At 41.3% G+C, this 20,316-nt stretch overlaps 1 protein-coding gene across 2 annotated transcripts in view; it reads left to right on the top strand.

The window, feature by feature from the left end:
* LOC145351550 (sialic acid-binding Ig-like lectin 5) overlaps positions 1 to 9,021 on the top strand; it is a 46,544-nt gene extending 37,523 nt beyond the window's left edge. The window contains exons 6-9 of one of the 2 annotated variants that reach the window (XM_080201145.1): positions 1,562 to 1,657; positions 2,988 to 3,049; positions 6,610 to 6,810; positions 8,184 to 9,021. In XM_080201145.1, the coding sequence (XP_080057271.1) occupies positions 1,562 to 1,657; positions 2,988 to 3,049; positions 6,610 to 6,810; positions 8,184 to 8,354 (530 nt within the window). In that variant the 3' untranslated portion in view covers positions 8,355 to 9,021. Of the gene's footprint in view, positions 1 to 1,561; positions 1,658 to 2,987; positions 3,050 to 6,609; positions 6,811 to 8,180 lie in introns of both variants that reach the window. The other variant, XM_080201144.1, reaches the window with a different exon arrangement.
* Positions 9,022 to 20,316: the final 11,295 nt, after the last annotated feature.

Raw genomic sequence — 20,316 nt, 5'->3', positions numbered from 1 at the left:
CAGAATCAGGAACAGGCACATAATCATATCTACGTTTGTCCCTACATGGCTCCCTCACATTAACTCCTGGTCAAACCACTTCCCCATGGCCCTTTAACTCTTGGGGTGGCACAGTCGCACAGTGATTAGCACTGATACTCACAGCTCCAGAGACCTGGGTTCGATTCCTGGCTTGGGTCACTGTCTGTGTGGAGTTTGCACATTCTCCTCGTGTTTGCGTGGGTTTCCTCCGGGTGCTCTGGTTTCCTCCCACAGTCAAAAGATATGTAGGTTAGGTGGATTGGTCATGCTAAAATTGCCCCTCAGTGTCCTGCGATGCTTAGGTTAGAGGGATTAGTGTGTAAATATATAGGGATATGGGGTAGGGCCTAGGTGGGATTGTGGTCAGTGCAGACTCAATGGGCTGAATGGCCTCTTTCTGTACTGCAGGATTTCTATGAAATAGTACCCATGTTAGGAGAGGGTAACCCATAAAGTGTTCATTAAAAAAAATTAAGTTGTACCATTTGTCATTTTTAATGGGAAGAATAATGCTAGAAAGTTGATATCATATCGGAAACATACACCTCTCTCCCTCACACATAACACAAATACCCCTCTCTCTCTCTCTCTCTCTGTGTCACACACACATATGAAGTCTCACAACACCAGGTTAAAGTCCAACAGGTTTATTTGGTAGCAAAAGCCACTAGCTTTCGGAACGCTTTTCCTTCGTCAGATAAGTGGGAGTTCTGTTCACAAACAAGGCATATAAAGACACAAACTCAATTTACAAAATAATGTTTGGAATGCGAATCTTTACAGGTCATCGAGTCTTAAAGGTACATTCAGTGTGACTGGAGAGAGGGTTAAACACAGGGTTAAAGAAATGTGTATTGTCTCTAGCTGGGGCAGTTAGTGAGATTTTGCAAGCCCAGGAAGTCATGGGGGTTACAGATAGTGTGACATGAACCCAAGATCCTGGTTGAGGCCATCCTTATGTGTGCGGAACTTGGCTATCAGTCTCTTCTGAGCGACTCTGCGTTGTCATGTGTCGTGAAGGCCGCCTTGGAGAACACTTACCCAAAGATCAGAGGCCAAATGCCAGTGACCGCTGAGGTGTTCCCCAATAGGAAACTATCACCTCACTTAATCATCTTAAACATCTCAATTAGATTGCTCCTTGTCTTTATATTCTATAAGACTAAATGTGAGAAACTTAAAGGAATTTTTTCTCACGGGGTGTTGCATGACTGTGGAAAGCACTACCAGAGTTAGCAGTTGATCATGTCAACATATAAGAATGGATTTGGTAGGTCGTTGAAAAAATGGAGAATAAAGGAATATGGAAACAGGGGTGTCAGAGACACATGGGATTAGGATTATTGCTAGTGTAAGGGATAACATATACAGGTAGCTAGAGTTTACAGCCTGTTGCTGCACAGTATTACCTGTGAAACACTACGTAAACAGAAATCACCTTCCAAATGAGAGAGGAAAAAAACTAAAAGAAAAATAGAACAAATAATTTCATTTAATCATCAGCTGCAGCTAATGAAAGATGTCTTATTTGCATTTCCAGACCCCTTTCTGCCGCTGGTAATTGCAGGATCAATTGTTGGAGCAATACTTCTCCTAGTCATTGGACTTTGGACACAAAGGAAATACTTGTGCAGAGGTAAGAAATCCCTGCCACCAACTCTTTCTTCAGAAAGCACAGAAGAATCTAGTTACCATCATTGTCTAACCTTGACCATTGATGTTGCAATTGGTTTCATACCCATCTACTTCTTACTCCTCTGCTATTCTTTGCCAGTTAGTTTGTCCCTTTCTTCACATTTATCTTCCTCTGTAGCAATTTCTTTTGGATCATTTGGCTGAATACTTCTCAGATCTACCAGATCTGCTGGTAACTGATGGTCTTACTGCTAACCATTGATTTTGTTTGTGACAGCTGGAGTCAGTCTTCTTGTCACTTCTTCAATAGTACCTCCTACATCCATAATCCTTACCACTTTGAAGGAAACAGTAAGTGTATGGGAATTCTATCACCTTCCTTCTGCATCAAATATAATGCTTTAATGTATTGTAGATCCTGGAGCAGTCTGATTGGCAGCCTATCCATCGCCCTAAGCATCCACTTACTCTGCCACTGGCGTGCCAATGCTGTTGTGTATACCATCAACTGGAATTACTGGACCAACAGCTGTGTGGATGTGCCTTTGCCACACAAAGTGCACCAGTTCCATCTGAAGGGCAGCTGGAGGTGAAATGTTTGCCCACACCCCAAAGAATGATTTAAGATTAGAGTTGTTGGTTCATTTCAGCAGAAGCAAACTGAGAGTCACAAATACAGAGAGCAGTGTCCCATCAAGTCTATTCAGACTCTCTCTCTCTCAGTCCTCATAAGGGAGATTATAGACCTTGCAGCTGGCTTTCAATGTGTCAATATACCAGTTTCTGAGACCACTAGGGGACATCTGCTGTTTTCCATTTCATGGCAATCATTAACTTCAGAGTTTTATGATTCAGTGCCCTAATATCGGTGGCCATTGAGCTTCTTTCTGAGAAAACCTCCCATTAAGCAAGAGATAAGTGGCATTTACATTGTGTATTTTCTGACTACATAAGTGTTTTATTACCAATGATGCACTTTTAAACTATAGTCATTTTCATGACACAGGAAACTCAGAGTCAATTTTCACACACTGAGTTCTCGCAAAAAGCAGTGTGATAATAACTGAATAATCTGATGTTGGTTGAGCGATTGACATTGTATTGGGAGAACTTTCAAGGCATTTTTACACTCAGCTGAGAAAGCAGACAGGGTCACAGTTTAATATTTCATTGAAAGGATAACAACATCTACAGTGTAGCACTCCCTTGGTACTGCTCTGGAATGTCAACATGGCATCAATGTGCTCAATTCTTAGAGTGGAACTTGAACCCATGTATTTCTGGCAGAGCCCAGAGAAATACTGACTAAACAAAACTGATTTCTGTTTCAGGAAAAAAACCTGAAATTCAGTCGCAACCAGTGTTCCACAGTGAGATGCAGGACCCAAAACAGGTTTGTGAAGATCCCGTCAAATTTGGAGAGGAGAATTTGGGGAGGAATCGTATAATAGTTTGGAAGTGGTCATTGCTCACTCTGTGGTCCTCACTAATCCTACCACCACATCCATCAACCCACATGATACTAACAAAGCTAGCATTTTCATGTTGGTTGCCCTCCTGTTGTTTCTGTCTAATGATCCATCTGATAACCATGAAATAGGAAGTTTTGCTGTAACACTAAGGGAAATGTAGCAAAATAAAACATTTGCACATAGCATGCCCCAGAAGCAGCAGTGTGTTGAGTGACCAGATAATTGTTGACCAGATGGTTGAGGAATAGACATTACCCTTGACATCAGGAGTGTGAGCAAACTCGGCACACCATGCAATTCAGTGCAATTCATGATTGGCAGCAGTCATGATGTCTTTATTTAGTTACATATGAATATAGAAACATGGAAACATACAGAATAGGAACAGAAGCAGGTCATTTGGCCCTGCCATTCATTTAAGATCATGTGTCGCATTACACTGTACCATCTGCACTTCAGCCAATAAAGGTAAATAGAGGCTACTTGGCAACAATGACACGCAACATATCTATGTGTGTGTGTGTATATATATATATATATATATACGTACATGTACACACACTCCCTCGACATTGGATATTAAACATGCAGCAGTGCCTATCATCACCACTTAGTTTCTGCTGACTGAAGTTTAAAAGTTTATTTATTTGTGTCACAAGTAGACTTACATTAACACTGCAATGAAGTTACTGTGAAAATCCCCTAGTCGCCGCACTCTGATGCCTGTTCAGGTACACCGAGGGAGAATTTAACATGGCCAATACACCTAACCAGCACATCTTTTGGATTGTGGGAGGAAACTGGAGCACCCGGAGGAAACCAACACAGACATGGGGAGATTATGCAAACTCATCGTAGACAGTGACCCAAGCCGGGAATTGAGCCTGGTCACTGGTACTGCGAGGTTACAGTGATAACCAGTGAGCCACCATGCTTCCCCTTCCATGCTGGAAGTTATTACCTGCCTTATCCTGCAAGAGAGCAGAGCAGTGAATGTGATGCAATGTATTCATTTAGGTATTGTGGCTGTCATGGTCGAGTAGCTTTCAATTATGTGGCAACTGTGAGATTTGAGTGTGTATGAAGCATTAAGAAATGTGTAAGTGTAGGTGAAGCTATAGAAGTGAGAACTTATTGCTAGAGATTGTGGGAAAGTGATGGGGTGTGTTATGACCACAAAAGATGTTAATTGTTGAGCAAACAATGTCCCAAAAGGAAACATGGCTTATGGGCCATAGCCTTTTTTATCCCGATAATGAGAAGACCTGATCTCAGCAGCAAAAATTTCCAGTGACACTTCTGAGATTTAAAAAAAAAGATTTATTAACAAGAAGAGAATACTTGAACACACAAGATTAAAGTTACACAATTAAAATAGTCTTACAAAATATTGCCCTAAAGAAATCAACTTGGTCAGACCCACAAGTAAATAACTTCCAGACAATAGTCCCTTACGAACGTTTAAATATAAAATTTGGTAATGTTACCCAAAACAAACTGCTTGTAGTAGTTATTGTAGTAAAGATTACAACATGTGATCTCTCAAACTCACTTTCATTCTGCTGTGGAAATCCAATAAACTTCTAAAACAAGACTGCTTCTGAAATCCAAGACTCATCTGGCTTGACTGGGTGGCTGCTTCACATTTCCACCTACTCCCAACACAGAACTGTTCCCAGAAAGTCTTCCCTTTATGGCAGATCCAACTCAGCTCAATATCTTTAAGTGTTCTTTGAGCCTTTCATCTTTAATTCTTTGGCCCTCAGTACCCAGTTGAAATTAATTTTTTCACAATATATCCAGCTTTTCCTATTATGTCCTGATTTGGATCAAATCAAGTTTAATAGCTTTCCCTTTTTTAGCTTATGAAACCTGTAAAAGCCTTTTACTCCCCTTTAAAATTTAACAGCTAAAAAAAAGTCCCTCTCAAGCTCATAATGCAAATTTATAAACTTTACTTATTTACTTTGAAACCCACTTTACCACAGCTCCAATACAAATGCACACATTTAATAAGGTTTCCATTAACCTTTCACCAGCTTAATTAAACCATTCACACTTACACACACATACACACACACTTAGACACACACATACACAAACACACACACTCACATACAGCAGATGGTGAAATTTGAGTTGAATAAAACTCTGGAATTAAAAATCCAGTTATAATCATGAAACCATTGTTGACTGTTGTAAAAACCCTTCTGGTTCATTAATGTCCTTTCGGGAAGGAAATCTACCATTCTTACCTGGTTTGGCCTACATGTGACTCCAGACCCACAGCAATGCAATTGATTCTTAAATGCTCCCTAAAGGGCAATGAGGGATGGGCAAAAAATGCTGGCCCAGCCACTGATACCCCATCCCAGGAAATAATAAAAAATCCATATTCTTAACACAATAACACAATATTTCCCCCGAGTATTAAAGTTGAACATCCATCCTCACAGTTATAGTTACTGAGCAGTCTGTGAGAATACAGTTGGTGTAATATGACAATTGAAAATAGCGTTGACTGCTTGTGTGAAGTCACTAAAATTTTTGGGGCTAGATTCATAGAGTCATAGAGGTTTACATCATGGAAACAGGCCCTTCAGTCCAACATGTCCATGCCGCCCTTTTTTTAACCACCAAGCTTGTTCCAGTTGCCCGCATTTAGCCCATATGCCTCAATACCCATCTTACCCATGTAAATGTCTAAATGCTTTCTAAAAGTCAAGATTGTACTCACCTCTATTACTACCTCTGGCAACTTGTTCCGGACATTCACCACCCTCTGTGTGAAAAAATTGCTCCTTTTCTTTCTTTCCTTTCTCATCTTAAACTTATGCCCCCTAGTTTTAGACTCTCCTACTTTTGGGAAAATATGTTGACCATCTAACTGATCTATGCCTCTCATTATTTTATAGACCTTAATGGTGTTTGCTCCACAGATATTTGCTCACTCAACCTTTGCACTGTTTGTCTTGAGGCCTCCTGCCTCTCTCCAGCCAGGCCTTCAGTGCTGTGTCAGAGAACCTTGGAGCACAATTCCGATCATGTGGCACCAAAATGCGATGTTCTTCCTGCTCTTACTCTCTTCTGCAACCACTATTAGCACCTGCTCCAGTCCAAATGCACTTTCCTTGCAAAATGGCTTTAAGTGGTGTTAGCCTCACTTGAGGCTTCCGCTGAGACTTCCAATGCTGCTAAGCAGCATGTCGTGAACTGGCTGACATGACCCTATCATGCAAATTGGAAACTAAGGCTGAGGGGTAATTGCGTATTTCAATACTTCCTGTCTTGGGCTCTCCTCCATTTCATGATCGCTGACTCTCACCCAATCCTGTGAACCTCTTACAATGACTGAAATCAATTGAAAAAACAATGGGTTAAGGCTTTCAGAACCAGTGTCTTTCCAATTCTATGGCTGTTTTTACATAAAAAAAGGTTCCTTTCTTTAAAATACAAGTCCTTACTGAGTTCTCTTTGGCAGGACAATCAGGGGAGCATTTCCGTCGCCGACAGAGTATATGACAACTTGTGCATGAGCGAGAGCCCAGCTGAGAAAACGAATGCTCCGAGGGGGGATTCTGCAGGTGCTTTGGTGTATGCTTCCATACAGTTTGGCAAAAAACCTAAGAGCTTGAATCCAGAAAATCCCAACGCAGAACAAATGATATGTAGTGGCGTCCAGGTAAAATTCATTTATGTATAATTTTCAGCATAGAAAAGGCCTATCCTAATGTTTCTGCTCCATGCTAGCCTCCTCCCACTTTACTTCATCTCACCCTGTTAGCATTTCTTTCTTGTCTTCCTCATTTAACTTTTCCAATTTCCTAAGGCAGAATTTTCCAAAGAAATGGCAAAGTGCTAGGTTCTAAGTGAAAACCAAGATGTTTCACTCCAGAAATACAGCCAGGTTTTCTGTCCAGATCTTTCAACACACTGTCAGAAAAAGATAAACATCACTCCAGCGGAGTGCGGCCGATAGAACCGGCAAGGCTCACTCCACGGAGATTCGGGAGCCTTTTTAAAGACCACCCTGAAACCAAAAGAGAAAATGCTGGAAAATCTCAGCAGGTCTGGCAGCATCTCTAAGGAGAGAAAAGAGCTGATGTTTCGAGTCTAGATGACCTTTTGTCAAAGCAATGTGTTTCTATTGATCTATTGATTTTTGGTTTAAATATTTCCCCTTTTCTTTGCAAAAGCAAAATTAATTTGCTTTGACAAAAGCAAAATACTGCAGATGCTGGAAATCTGAAACAAAAGCAAAACATGCTAGAAGAATATAATGAGTCTGGCAGCATCTCTGGAGAGAGAAACAGGGTTAATGAAGAATCTGTATGATTCTTCCTCATAGCTTTTTTCATTTGCTTTAAGCAAGAGTTTTGAAAGTTTTATTCTACACTTTGAAGCTTTTACATATCAGACAAATATCCATGAAAATGGATATTTTGGGTAGCTTTTATGAATGTAAGGTGCTAAGAACAAGCTTGGAGTTAATGGCTGTAATGGGGAGACATGCACTAGAATTAGGATATTCTCAAGAGAGAGATAGACAGACAGAGCAGGTTATGGAGGAACTTTCTAATCTCCGGGCCCATGGAAGCTGAAGAACGTTTACCAATGGTCGGGTGAAGGAAGCAGATGATATACAAGAGACCAACAATGGGCATAGAGGTCTCAGAGAGTCACAGTGCTGGAAACAGTTATGGGGATAGGGAGGAACAAGGCCTCAGAGAGATTTGAACACATGGATGGTCATTTTCAAATTGAGCTAGACAAGGAGTTAAAGTAGGTTAGTGAATAAAGAGTTGAAGGATGAATGGGGTTTGATGTGCGTTTGTTAGAATAAAAGCAGCTGAACTTTGGAAAAGTTTAAATTTACAGAGGGTGAAAGATGGAGGCCAGACAGGAGAGCATTAGAATAGGCACATCTGGAAGGAGTGTAACATTTGGTGAGGGTTTCAGCAACCAGGGGGCTCCAACAGAGACAGAGAGGGGAGAGCTTTCATTTTACAGAACACTTCTGCATATCTAAATCATTTTTTTTCATTCTATTAGCAGGATAATCAAGTTGCTGAATACAGTGTGTATGAAAATGTGGAAAGGAGTAAAATCAGCAGTGAGGAAACAAGCATTATCAAGAAGGATTCAGAAGACGCCATATTGTATGCCTGTGTTGTTTTTAAGAATAATCCTCACAATCAGCAGAGCATCAAGCACACACAACTGTAAATAATGTCATGTAGGAAAAAATACGTTCAGAAACAAAACAAATTTATCTTGCGTAGGATCAATGGATTTTCAACCACCTCATACTCCGGAAAATACTTCTCCCATGTTCTGTGGAAAAATTCTTTCTCAGAATGCAGGAATCGCTGTATTGTGGGGAAATTTCAAGAGGCAGCCAATTGTGTCCTAAAACTTAGACAATTCAAAACTCGCAAGATGAGCTCATTAAACATGAAAACACAAGACAGTACAAATGTACAGCCAACCTCAGTCTTACGAGGGGTGATACAACTCTACCTACAGAGCTACAGAAACTCTCCGGAAGAACTGGAGTCAAATACAGATCAATTATACTTTAATATATAATATATATATAATTCCACCTTCCATTAGCTTAGAATCAATTTCCATTAATAGCATGGTGATATCTTATTCGTCCAACTGATTCCAGACGTAGCCTCCCCTCTTGGTATTAACTACATACCTGTTGCTAGGTAACAGCAGATGCTATCGCAAGATCAAAATGGATGTCCCCACCGGCTCACTGCCAACTTGAATAAACATATGTTCCTGCATCCGGGTTCATACCTATTTGATGTCTGGGCAATAAATACATTTATTCACAATGTTGCATAATGCATTCCCTCTTAGGAATGCCAGCCGATAAGATTTTCTGTTCCCAGACCTTTGCTTTTAAACTTTTGACTTCAACCACCATGCCTTTCTGTAACTTAGCTTGACCAAGTGAACAATGCATTTGAAATATTAGTGTTTTAATTTCATAACTATTTGTTTTGACTCATTTACTGCATCCACATATATGGAAGCTGTCTGTGTTAGCTTGCCCAGTAGTCGTTGAACTCTTTACTAATTCCTTGTCCTTTGAAAGACTGCATTCTGTTTTTAAGTCTTATTAGCTAGTTGGAAATCCCCTTCCACACGCTGGCAAGCACAACTTTTATTGCCTATTCCCAATTGCCCTGGAGTGGGCTTCTCCTAGAATATCTGCAGTCCTTGTGGTGATGGTGTTCGCAGGAATGGTGCTACGTAGAGCGTTCCAATGTACTGAGCCTGCGATGCTGAGGGGGAAGAAAAACATGTATGTGCAAGTCAGGACAGGTCTCAGACGAGATACTGGTGCTCAGGTGTCTGGTTCCGGTGAGTGTTACAACCACAAGATGTCAGTCATGGTTCCTGCTGCCAGAGGTACTCCAGCAGTGACCCCTGCTGGAAAGTCAGGTGAGAACAGAACAAAGCCTCCGATTCTATGAGAAAGAGAGACAGACATTCAGACTGAGAGAGAGTAAGAGGTACACGCTGAGCTAGATACGAAGAAACAGTGAGACAGTGAATAATATGGCAGAGGCAGCAACAGAGAAAAGGAGAAACAGAAATAGGGAGAAAGATTACAGAGGGAAAGAGACACAGAAGAAAGAGCAACAGAGGGAGACAGATAAATGAGAGTATTGGAATAGATGCATCTGGAAGTAACTTAAGAATTGCTGAAGATTTTAACAGCCAACGGGCTATACACAGAAGGAGATATGAGAGCAATTACATTTCACAGAACAGTGTTTTCACTTCTGAAGACCTAAATAGCGTTATCATCCTATCAGCAGAGTAATGATGTTGCTGCATCCACAGATAAGGAGCAAAGTCTCTTGGAGCTGTGGCACAAACTTAAAGCACCTCAGGGTCCTGAAATCTCCTTACAGTGGGTGGCAGCACTCTGGGCCTAATTGGCAAACCACTTTGATTCCATTGTCAGGCATTACCAATCACCTCCACAAAGAACAAGAGGTTTGTGCCACTCAATTCATCACAAGCATGGCAACAAAAATTGTGGAAAGGGAAACATGCTTGAGAATCCTGATAGCTGGAATTTGAGAAAATAATAAATCACAATCAAATTATTTGTTTGTTGTCAGAAAAATTTCTTATCAATGAAACATAGCAGTAATGAAACTGGGCAACGCATGAGCATGAATGGATTTTTTCAACCATCCCTGCCACACTGCATTTTGTCGACTCTGCAGTGAGAGGAGTTGTTGAGTAGAAACCCCTGTTTGTTTAACGGTTTATTATTAATGCCTGTGCAGGCCTCACAAAATGCCTATATCAGGAGGCTCATGTAGATTCCATTACTGCCCAGGTCAGAACGTGGCAAAGCAAGCAGTGTGCCCATCTAAGTCAACTCTTGTCCAAAGCATTTCTGGAGGAAATCATCAAATGACCTTCCCATCTCCAGTTGCCCCACCCTTCATGCTTCTGCCACTGCGCAGCTGACATACTCACCCTCATGGGGCACGGCCTTGCCACACCGATCAGGAAAGCGAATTATGCAAAAATTGTTGCCACTATTGGTTGATTCTAGAATGTCATTTAAGCAGCCCTTCAATCAAAATCTTCAATATTTTATATTTACATTTATTGACATCATCTAGTTTAACTACCCAGATTTCTAATTACACCACCAGGATGTGGGAATAACACCCAGCACTTTACCTGGAAGGTGTTATCTGAATGGGACCACACAAAGCATCCAATGCTGGGCCTCTTCCATTGCACAATTTAGTGTGATGTTAACTATTAGCCTGATGCTTACCGACACTCCTGGAGAAATGGCAAGGCTTTCCTTCCCTCCATGTGCAGAGTGAGAATGAATGAAGTGAAATGTGTTATTTGTTACAATCAAGCTGGCTGGATGAATGGAGTGCTGTGCATGACAAGTACAATACTCAACCTTGCATGATAAAGTCATACAGTCATAGAGGTTTACAGCATGGAAACAGGCCCTTCGGCCCATCTTGTCCATGCCCCTTTTTTTTAAAATCCCTAAGCTAATCCCAATTGCCTGCATTTGGTCCATATCCCTCTATACCCATCATACCCATGTAACTATCTAAATGCTTTTTTAAAAGCTAAAATTGTACTACTACCTCTGACAGCTTGTTCCAGACACTCACCTCTGTGTGAAAAAATTGACCCTCTGGACACTTTTGTTTCTCTCCCATCTCACTTAAACCTATACCCTCCAGCTTTAGACTCCCCTACATTTGGGAAAAGACATTGACTGTCTACCTTGTCTACGCCCCTTGTGCTAATACAGCACTATCACCATACTAACACAGCACTGTTAATACAGTATTAACAACTAATACAATACTGCTATTACAATGCTAACAACTAACAACACTGCTATTACAGGATAACACCACACTAACACAGCACTGCTATTGCAGCACTAACACCATATAACACTGAACTGCTAATACAGCACTAATGCCACACTGACACAGCACTGCTAATACAGCACAAACATCATGCTAACGCAGCACTGCTAATACAGTGCAAACATCATGCTAACACAGCACTGCTAATACAGCACTAATATCATGCTAACATAGCACTGCTAATACAGCGCTAACACCGTGCTAACACAGCACTGCTAATACAGCACTAACACCGTGCTAACACAGCACTGCTAATACAGTGCTAACACCGTGCTAACACAGCACTGCTAATACAGCGCTAACACCCTGCTAACATAGCACTGCCAATACAGCACTAACACCGTGCTAACATAGCACTGCTAATACGGCGCCAACACTGTGCTGACGCAGCACTGCTAATACAGCGCTAACACCGTTCTAACACAGCACTGCTAGTACAGCGCTAACACCGTGCTAACACAGCACTGCTAATACAGCACTAACACCATACTTACACAGCACTGCTAATACAGTGCTAACACCGTGCTAACGCAGCACTGCTAATACAGCACTAACACCATACTTATACAGTACTGCTAATACAGCACTAACACACTAATACGGCACTGCTAATACAGCGCTAACACTGTGCTAACACAGTACTGTAGTGCAGCACTAACACCACACTAACACAGCATTGCTAACGCAGCACTAACACTACACTAACACAGTACTGCTACTACAGTGCTAACAACTAACACAGCACTGCTAATACAGCACCAACACCTAACGCAGCATTACTATTGCAGGCTAACACCACACTAACGCAGCACTGCTAATTCATTGCTAACACCACACTAACACAGCACTGCTAATACAACACAAACATCATGCTAACATAGCACTGCTAATACAGTGCACACACCACACTAACACAGCACTGCTAATACAGCGCTATCACCATACTAGCACAGCACTGCTAATACAGTGCTAACAACTAACACAGTACTGCTATTACAATGCTAACAACTAATACAGCACTGCTAATACAGCGCTAACAACTAACACAACACTGCTTATACAGTGCTAACACCACACTAACACAGGATAAGCACAGTGCTAACTCCACACTAACACAGCATTGTTAATATAGCACAAACACCACACTAACACAGGATTAATGCAGTACCACCACAGGATTAACTTTATGCTATCACAGACCAACACAGCGATAGCACAAGAACAACACAGCACAAATGTCACAATTTAACACAGGCCTAACAGCATAATATGACAATGCCAATTCAAAATTAATCTGTCAATAATAACACAGAACAACTGCAGGACTTTTACGGGGCAAACATCACACTGATGCAGTGCTACTGCAAGATTAAAGCAACATTAAATCATGACTAACACGGCACTCCCACAACACCATGACAAACAGAGGACTAGCAACATACCAACAAAACTCTAACACCGTACGGACACGGCACTAACACTGCATGAACACATGACTAATACAGAACTAATTCAGCATTAACAGAACACAAATATAGTATTAGTGTGCAGCTGGGAGGATGTTTATTTATTCAATTTTAGGTCTAAGTTACAGTCAATACATGGAAATATTGTAATACATGTGTGGGAATTCTAGCTGGATTGCTGGCATCTAAGTCTGATTTAAAGGGCATCTAACATTCCTGGGATGGTGCCATTTGAAAGTTCAAAGAGAGTGAGTCAATGGGATTCAAAGAATTTCAGGAATTCCTAAACTTGTTGAAAGAATGCCATCAGGCATTTACATCAACGCTGACCTTTCACATTCATGGGAGGACAGTTAGTAATCGGTTATCGTGGAGGAAAATGACATGCGGCAATTCTGACAAAACACCCAAGATGTTCACCCACCTGCAGTTGCTGAATAATTCACAATAGAATTTTTAGAAATGCCTAATATGCCCCTATTCCTCCTCCAGGTCTCCAACAGCTTATTTATAATGTTTCAATTTGTCTCATGACACCTCTGACTTTTACCAAAACACATTCATGGATTTAGTGACCCAGAGTGCTCCAGTCTTTTGCCCTCATGGCCACATAGGTGTGTATCAAAGAGCTTTTCATGTAGAACTACACAGCACAGCAGCAGGCCATTCAGCCCAGCTACACTGGACACCCACCCCTCCAAATGGAAGAAAACTTGGTAATGAAGTAAAACCTGTCTTAAAACCTGTAAAAGCTGGTCTTACCTTAAAATGGAACTCCAGTATCACTTGGAGCTGGTATTACTGTTTTTCAATGAGGTTTGACAAATTTGAACTGTTTTTTCCCTTTGCTTGATATCCAATCCTTTCCCTTACATGTGTTTACCCACTTCCCCTTCAATATATCTATGTTATTCCCTCATCAATTCCTTGTGATCAGTTTAGCTCAGTTGGCTGGATCGATGGTGAGTAATGCTAATCGTGTGGGGTTCAATTCCTGCTCTAGCTTGAGGTTATTCATGAAGGTCCTCCCTTGTTAATTTTCCACCAGTCAGCTCTTTCCCAGTAAAATGGGCAATGGTAACTTTACTTATTCTTTAAGCTTGTGGTAGGAAGTTCTGCACTCCTATCACTCTCTTAATGAAATAAGTTCCTGTATTGAGTTGTTAATGGCTACCTCATATGTATGACACCTAGTTAGTTTAGTTCACCCTGGTTAATTCTAATTACACAGCACCCTTTTCAGTTTAAAAATGTAATCATTGTGATTATTCATTAATAATCATGACTGTTACAGATGATACAAAGATTGGTGAAATTGCAGATAGCGATGAGGACCGTCAGAGGATACAGCAGGGTATAGGTCGGTTGGAGACTTGGGTGGAGAGATGGTAGATGGAGTTTAATCCAGACAAATGTCAGGTAATGCATCTTGGAAGGTCTAACACAGATGGGAGCTATACAGTAAATGGCAGAACCCTTAAGAGTATTGATAGGCAGAGAGATCTGGTTACAGGCTGAGAAGGCAGTCAAGAAAATATATGGCATGCTTACTTTCATCGGCCAGGACATTGAGTTTAAAAATTGACAAGTCTTTATAGAACCTTAGTTAGGCTGCACTTGGAACATAGTGTTCAATACTGGTCGCCACACTACCTGAAGGATGTGGAGGCTTTGAGAGGGTACAGAAAAGATTTACCAGGATGTTGCTTGGTATGGAGGGCATTAGTTATGAGGAGAGTTTGGAGAAACTTGGCTTGTTCTCACTGAAACGACAGAGGTTGAGGGGCGACCTGATAGAAGTCTACAAGATTATGAGGGGCATGGACATAGTGGATAGTCCAAAGCTTTTTTCTAGGGTGGAAGAGTCAATTACGAGGGGGCATAAATTTAAGGTGCAAGGGTAAGGTTTAAAGGAGATGCACGAGGCAAGTTTTTTTACAAGAGGGTGGTGGGTGCCTGGAACTTGCTACTGAGGGAGGTAGTGGAAGCATCTTGAGCGTCTTAATGGCAATAGAGGGATATAGTACCTGGAAGGGTAGGGGGTTTTAGTTCAATTAGGTAGCATGGTTGGTGTGGGCTTGGAAGGCTGAAGGGCCTGTTCCTGTGCTGTAATTTTCTTAGTTCTTCTTTGTTCTTTGTTTTGTCAGTACATTAGTACCATCCATGTGCAAATGTTGCCCATTCACGTTGAAGCTCCTCAGAGCTAGTGCCAATCCCCAGAAAGATGGAATTCACCTCCTGTCACAATATATTTAGTCTTGCTTTGTCCCTCTTATCCATTTGAGTTTAATACTCATGAAGTTCTTTACCTGGACTTTGGAACTAATCACTTAAATCCACCTGACATGATTTCAGGTCTTTGCAACTATCATTAGATTCTCACATAGTCTATGATGATCAATAGCTATCCCTTACCATCGCAAAATCTATGTCTGGGGTGATGATAGTTGACTTCATGTTGGAGTTCTTTTTGTTTTGATAATTTAAGTGGACTGCAATGATTCCAGGTGTTAGATGCTAAAGAGCAAATAAGAAAGAGGATACACTGGGGAGAACAAGAAAGCCAAAGATTCGTAGAGCAGCATTCATTGTCCCAGACATCTCAAAGCATTTGCAGCCACTTAACTATATTTAAAATGTGGTCACTGTTACAGCAGCTAATTTGGACATTGTGAATTCCCGAAACAACTCCAAGGTCCTTTTGACACAGGAATATTGCCCAGGATGTGGGCGAAGTCTTCTGTTTTTCCTGATCTCTGTGGTTTCTTTTGATCTTGCACTGACAAGGTGGTTCAACCTTTCATTCATAAGATAGTACCTTTAACACTGCTACACTCCTTCAGTATCCCATCGGAATATCAGTCTGGCATCTGCTATGATTGTCATCGTGCTTCTCTACACCAAAAGAGTGAGGGGAAGAGTTGGGAATCATCCAGGGTTCCTACACCCCTCCCCCACTTCCCCCCTCTCCCTCACCATTACAAAGTGTACTTAGAAGGATGTTGGAAGCAGACTGGAACTGAACTGAACTATAATGCCTCCTGTAGTTGAATGGCATGCTGCCATCTAACCTTGAACTACTGATCAACATAATTATCTCCTTCATTCTTTTCAAACTCTATCTTGAATTAGACAACAAAGAAACAAATGCGGGCATCTGAGTTCTAAGCCTTGTCTCAGTTGGTAGCAACTTTTGATGACATGTCCAAGGGCTTCAGGTTCAAATCTTGTTTCAGGTTCAAATCCTATTCCAGGACTTACACACGAAAATCTAAACTGGTGCTTCAATGTAGGATTGAGGAAGTGCTGCACTGTTGGAGGCGCTGTTATTTTTTTGGATGAGTTGTTAAACTGAGGTCCCACCTGCCTACTCCAATGGATGTAAAGATTTCATGGCACTATTTTGAAGAAGGGCAGGAGAGTTATTCTTGGGCCAAATGCTTACTCTTCAATCAAACTCATTAAAAAAACCTATTCTCTGGTCATTATCACATGGCTGCTTCCAGGCATCAGCAATGTACAATTTTGGCTGACGTAAATTCCACTTTACAACAGTAGGTACACTTCAATATGTCTGTAAAACATTTTGCTTATGTCCGTAAAATTGCAAATAAATGCAAAGCTTTCTTTTTGACTGCTCAGTAATTGCTCGGTCATTATTAATATTTGTAAAAAGTGATCAAAGTTATTTCTTGGTGACAATTATTTGTTAAGCAGAATTTGCACTAAAGAGAATTTTGGACTCTGTAATAAACTGATAAAAAAATCATGAATCATTCATTTTTGGTTAACTGTAGCGTGATAAAGGTTTTTAAATGCAAATAATATATTTCAAATCCTTGTTTCTTATTTCAGTTGAATATTAATATTAGACATATATATCTACTTGAAACAGAACAAAAAGTGCAGGGATATGGGAAAAAGTAAGGAGTGGGGCCACTTGGATAATCATTTTTAAAAGATAGAAGAAGGACAATGGGCCAAATAACCTCCTGGTGTGTAGTAAAATTTGATGATCCCATGATGTTGCAGAGTCACTACTGTTATTTTCTCCTTCATTTTATTGTTGTAGTAGTTGGTTTTTCTACTGCTAGCTCCTTTTCCTGATTCACCCAGCCAGGAGACAAGTGCTAAGCTTGGTACCATGTGAACACTATCCAGATGAAGTCAGTGATGCCCAGGTTACCCACCCAATGCCTTTTACTAGTGCCCACTGCAAATGTAAAAGTTAGGCTCTCCAGGTAAGCCTATGCCTTGTGTGAGAATCTGGCATAGATCTACCTCAGAGTTGACAGTGACCCTAGCTATCATTGAGGAATGCACTGGGCATAAAACACCTACAAGATACAGTGCAGGAACTATCCAAGGCTCTTTAGGCAGCATCCTCTAAACCCAGGACCACTGCCATCTGGAAGAGCAAGGGCAACAGATACTTGGGAACACCACCGCAAAAGGTTTTCCCTACAAACACCCACCATCCTCATTAGGAAATATATCGCCACCGTTCTTTACTATCACTGGGTCAAAATCCTGGAACTTCCGTCTTCCTCCCCCCTTCCCCCCAGTAGCACTATGAGTGTGGCTCAAGAAGACAGCTCACCAGTAGCTTCTCAGGAACAATTAGGGATGGGTGATAAAAAATGCTGCCCTAGCCAGTGACACCCACATCCTGTGAACTTTTTTTTAAAAAAGAGCACAAAGGAACCACAAGTCATCAAGTTGCTGTTCAGTACTTGCTTGTTCAAGTCTGCTTACTGTCCTTTTTTCAGAGTTGAGTCAACACAAAGTGTTCATCATAGAACACAAAATGAAATGTAATCTGCCACATGTCTGCCCATTCCACAAGCCTGTCTATATTGCCTTGAAGTCGCGCAATATCCTTCTGACTAACACAGAATATCATAGAATCACTACAGTACAGAGGGAGGCCATTCAGCCTATCAGGTCTGCACCAACCACAATCCCACCCTGGCCCTATCCCCATATCCAAATCACTAATCCCTCTAACCTACACATTTCAGGACACTAAGGGAAATTTTAGATGGCCAATCAACCTATCCCGCACATCTTTGGACGGTGGGAGGAAACCACAGCACCCGGAGAAAACCCACACACACATGAGGAGAATGCGCAAACTCCACACAATGTGCAAACTCCGACCCGAGCCGGGGATCAAACCCAGGTCCCTGGAGCTGTGAAGCAACAGTGCTAACCACTGTGCTACCATGCTGCTCCAAAGTGTTTGAATACCTTTTTCATGGTTCATTTTGTTCCGCTCTGGGAAGATTATTGTTGTAAAGATAAGTTAGTTAAAATGTTGGTCTTTAGCGATCACCAGAAAATGGAAAGAGTGGCAGCTCAGAATCATGTTTATTTAATTGAATCAGAATGGAAGTGATTAAGTTGAGAATCGCAAGTGGGCTTACTTAACCAAAGAAATTACAAATGAAGGATAATTAGCTTAACGGTCGGTTTGAGGATAGTCCAAAGCAGGCGATGTGGTTATGGAGATGGGTGGAGCTTTGAAAAGGCTCCCTGGTTTCAATTTATTTGGGTGATTGCTGGAGGTGATGTTTAGTTACAGTTTGGACCTTAGGTGGTTTGCAACTCACTGAGAAACATTAATCAAAATTAAATTATAGTTTGACAGATCTGCACTGTAAGCAGATCATTAATAATGTAGAAGGTGGGTGAGGCTTAATCTTAGTTTGAATGTTGTGAGGAACAGAGGCTGCAAGATTGCCTAGTTCAATGCCAATGGGAGAATCTACAGCAGGCCTCATGGTGTTTTGTTAAAAAAATAAAGTAACCAGCCAATTAGCTTGGAAGATTTGGAAAAGTGACCAGAGCTAGGGATTGAGACCTCCTCCACAGGGCAATTTAGAGCTTACTTTAAAAAAAACTTTTCTCAGAGTTACAAAGTCAATGTGCAGCGTGTTAGGCCCTTAGTTCAACTCCTTGATTGGTCCAAAAATTGAATCCAATGCATAGTCCTCAGATGAAGATATACTACATCCAAGCTGACAAGAACAAACACTGCATCTCATTCCATGCTTGATCCTACATTTGATCTTGCCAAAAGAATCAATTGGAGAGTAGTTGAAGTCAAGAAAAAATATTCAGTGTTGGTCCCTGACCAAGTAAATAAAACTTTAAGGTTAAGACCATAAGACATAAGAGCAGAATTAGGCCACTCAGCCCATTGAGTCTGCTTCGCCATTCAATCATGGCTAATGTTTTTCTCATCCTCATTCTCCTGCCTTTTCCCCAAAACCCCTAATCACCTTATTAGTCATGAAACTATCCATCTTTGTCTTAAAAACACCCAATGACCTGGCCTCCACAGTCTTCTGCAGCAAAGAGTTCCATAGATTCACCACTCCCTTGCTGATGAAATTCCTCCTCATCTCTGTTTTAAAGGATCGTCCCTTTAGCCTGAGTTTATGCCCTCTGGTTCTAGTTTTTCCTACTAGTGGAAACATCCTCTCCACATCCACCCTTTCCAGGCCTTGCAGTATTCTGTAAGTTTCAATGAGATCCCCCCCTCGTCCTTCTAAACTCTAAACAGTATGCACCCAGAGTCCTCAACCGTTCCTCATACGACAAGCTCTTCATTCCAGGGATCATTCTTGTGAACCTCCTCTGGACCTTTTCCAAGGCCAGCACATCTTTCCTTGAATGTGAGGCCCAAAACTGGTCACAATACTCCAAATGGGGTCTGACCAGAGCTTTATACAGCCTCAGAAGTACATCCCTGCTCTTGTATTCTCGCCCTCTCGACACGAATGCTAATATTGCATTTGCTTTCCTAACTGCCGACTGATCCTGCATGTTAACCTTAAGAGAATCTTGAACAATGACTCCCAAGTCCCTTTGTGTTTCTGATTTCCTAAGCATTTCTCCATTTAGAAAATAGTCTATGTCTTCATTCCTCCTTCCAAACTGCATAACCTCACACTTTTTCACATTGTATTCCATCTGCCAGTTCTCTTTCCTAACCTGTCCAAGTCCTTCTGCAGCCCCCCACTTCCTCAACACTACCTGTCCCTCTACATATATTTGTATCATTTGCAAATTTAGCAAAAGTGCCTTCAGTTCCTTCCTCCAAATCCTTAAGGTATATTGTGAAAAGTTATCGTTCCAGCACTGACCCCTGATGTATACCACTAGTCACCGGCTGCCATCCTGAAAAAGACCCCTTTATCCCCAGTCTCTGCCTTCTGCCAGTCAGCCAATCTTTGATCCATACCAGGAGCTTACCCTTAA

Source organism: Carcharhinus amblyrhynchos, chromosome 13 (genome assembly GCF_965287045.1).
Source record: "Carcharhinus amblyrhynchos chromosome 13, sCarAmb.v2.hapA, whole genome shotgun sequence".
NCBI lineage: Eukaryota > Metazoa > Chordata > Chondrichthyes > Carcharhiniformes > Carcharhinidae > Carcharhinus > Carcharhinus amblyrhynchos.
The sequence above is the reverse complement of the archived record's forward strand: the minus strand, read 5'-3'. Positions and strand labels throughout refer to the sequence as shown.